This window comes from Trichosurus vulpecula, chromosome 1 (genome assembly GCF_011100635.1).
Source record: "Trichosurus vulpecula isolate mTriVul1 chromosome 1, mTriVul1.pri, whole genome shotgun sequence".
In the NCBI taxonomy this organism is placed as follows: Eukaryota; Metazoa; Chordata; class Mammalia; order Diprotodontia; family Phalangeridae; genus Trichosurus; species Trichosurus vulpecula.
The window spans coordinates 85,498,037-85,500,907 of record NC_050573.1 but is presented as its reverse complement, the minus strand read 5'-3'; the positions used below and the strand labels follow the sequence as shown (position 1 = coordinate 85,500,907).

General features: G+C 41.2%; 1 protein-coding gene across 1 annotated transcript; it reads left to right on the top strand.

Annotated features, from left to right (window-relative positions):
• The first annotated feature begins 919 nt into the window (after positions 1-919).
• Positions 920-1,340, top strand: LOC118833741 (40S ribosomal protein S15a-like). Its single transcript, XM_036741128.1, has one exon. The coding sequence runs from the start codon at positions 923-925 to the stop codon at positions 1,313-1,315; it is 393 nt and encodes a 130-aa protein (XP_036597023.1). The 5' UTR covers positions 920-922; the 3' UTR covers positions 1,316-1,340.
• Positions 1,341-2,871: the final 1,531 nt, after the last annotated feature.

Sequence of the window (2,871 nt, the reverse complement as noted above, 5' to 3'; positions counted from 1 at the left end):
AAAAATTAGTCAAAATAGAGAGAGACCATGAACGTAATGAATTTTGTAGAGGGGGCAGAGCCAAGATGGCGACTGGAAAGCAGAAAATTGCCTGGGCTCTCCCCCAGGTCCCTCCAAACACCTATAAAAATGACTCTGAACAAATTCTAGAACTGCAAAACCCACAAAATAGCAGAGGGAAGCAGAGCTCCAGCCCAGGACAGCCTGGATGGTTGCAAGGTAAGGTCTATGGCACAGAAATGGGAATGGAGCAGAGCCCAGCGTGAGCTGTGCTTGGACCAACCAGACCGGGAGCTGGGCAGGACAGGCCCTAGCACCCTAAATCAGTGAGCTGTGGCAGTTACCAGACTTCTCAATCCACAAACACCAAAGACAACAGAGAAGGTTAGTGGGAAAAGCTTCTGGGACAGAGTAAAAGGAGTTTGTGGTTTGGCCACTGCCCAGGGGGCAGCAGGGGTGATGCAGCTCTGAGGCTACTTACAGAGCTACAGCTGCAGTTGCTTCCAACCCCAGGCCCACTTGGTGGGAGGAATTAAGTGGCAGATCTGAGCGGGAGTGCAGTGCCAGCTTAGACCTGAGTCTGGTCTGGGTTGGCGGTTCTTGGGGGAGGAGTAGCACTGGTCCTCAAGCTTGGGACAAAGTACTCTATACTCTACAAGCAGTCATACCCCAATAAAAAACTCAAGGGTCAAGTAAGTTGGCTGGGAACATGACCAGGCAGCGAAAATGGACTCAGATTCAGACACAGACTTTGGAATCTTTCTTTGGTGACAAAGAAGACCAAAGTATACAGCCAGAAGAAGTCAACAAAGTCAAAGAGCCTACATCAAAAGCCTCCAAGAAAAACATGAACCAGTCTCAGGCCATGGAAGACCTCAAAAAGGATTTGGAGCTCTTTCCGCCATCTTGCAGCGCTGCCACCATGGTGCACATGAATGTCCTGGCAGATGCTCTCAAAAGCATCAACAATGCAGAAAAGCGAGGAAAACGCCAGGTTCTCATCAGGCCGTGCTCCAAAGTAATTGTCCAGTTCTTAACTGTGATGATGAAGCATGGTTATATTGGCGAATTTGAGATCGTTGATGATCACAGAGCAGGAAAAATTGTTGTGAACCTCACGGGCAGATTAAACAAGTGTGGTGTAATCAGCCCCAGATTTGATGTTCAATCGAAAGATCTGGAAAAGTGGCAGAATAATCTCCTACCATCCTGTCAGTTTGGGTTTATTGTGCTTACAACCTCAGCTGGCATCATGGACCATGAGGAAGCAAGACAAAAACACACAGGAGGAAAAATCCTGGGATTCTTTTTCTAAGGGTGTAAAACAAACATACAAATAAAATGCTCCAATGGACAAAAAAAAAAAAAAGGATTTGGAACAGCAAGTTAGAGAAGTAGAGGAAAAATTGGGAAAAGAAATGAGAGTCATGTGAGAAAACCCTGAAAAACAAGTCAATGACTGGCTAAAGGAGACCCAAAAAATACTGAAGAAAATAACACCTTAAAAAATAGACTAACCCAAATGGCAAAAGAACTCCAAAAAGCCAATGAGAAGAAGAATGCCTTGAGAGGCAGAATTAGCCAAATGGAAAAGGAGATCTAAAAGACCACTGAAGAAAATACTACCTTAAAAATTAGATTGGAACAAGTGGAAGCTAGTGACTTTATGAGAAACCAAGATATTATAAAACAGAACCAAAGGAATAAAAAAATGGAAGACAATGTGAAATATCTCATTGGAAAAACCACTGACCTGGAGAATAGATCCAGGAGAGATAATTTAAAAATTATTGGACTACCTGAAAGCCATAATCAAAAAAAAAGCCTAGACATCATCTTTCAATAAATTATCAAAGAAAACTGCCCTGATATTCTAGAGCCAGAGGGTAAAATAGAAATTAAAAGAATCCACCAATCGCCTCCTCAAATAGATCCCAAAAAGAAATCTCCTAGGAATATTGTTGCCAAATTCCAGAGCTCCCAGATGAAGGAGAAAATACTGCAAGCAGCCAGAAAGAAACAATTTGAGTATTGTGGAAACACAATCAGAATAACCCAAGATCTGGCAGCTTCTACATTAAGGGATCAAAGGACTTGGAATATGATATTCCAGAGGTCAATGGAGCTAGGATTAAAACCAAGAATCACCTACCCAGCAAAACTGAGTATCATGTTCCAAGGCAAAATATGGATTTTTCAATAAAATAGAGGACTTTCAAGCTTTCTCAGTGAAAAAACCAGAGCTGAATAGAAAATTTGACTTTCAAACACAACAATCAAGAGAAGCATGAAAAGGTAAACAAGAAAGAGAAATCATAAGGGACTTACTAAAGTTGAACTGTTTTGTTTACATTCCTACATGGAAAGATGATGTGTATAATTCATGAGACCTCAGTATTAGAGTAGCTGAAGGGAATATACATACATACATATACATATACACATGCATATACATATACATATATATGTATATACATATACATATACATATACATATATATGTATATACATATACATATATATATGGACAGAGGGCACAGGGTGAGTTGAATATGAAGGGATGATATCCAAAAAAAATCAAATTAAGGGATGAGAGATGAATATATTGAGGGAGGGAGAAAGGGAGAGATAGAATGGGGGTAGATTGTCTCACATAAAAGTGGCAAGAAAAAGCAGTTCTGTAGGAAGGGAAGAGGGGGCAGGTGAGGGGGAATGAGTAAATCTTGCTCTCATTGGATCTGACCTGAGGAGGGAATAACATACACACCGAATTGGATATCTTACCCCACAGGAAAGAAGGAGGAAGAAGATAAAAAAGGGTGGATGATAGAGGGGAGGGCAGATATGGGGAGAAGGTAATCAAAAGCAAAC

Bases quoted from the DNA above. Each gene is read 5' to 3' on its own strand.
- LOC118833741 (XM_036741128.1), top strand. From the start codon at position 923: ATGGTGCACATGAATGTCCTGGCAGATGCTCTCAAAAGCATCAACAAT.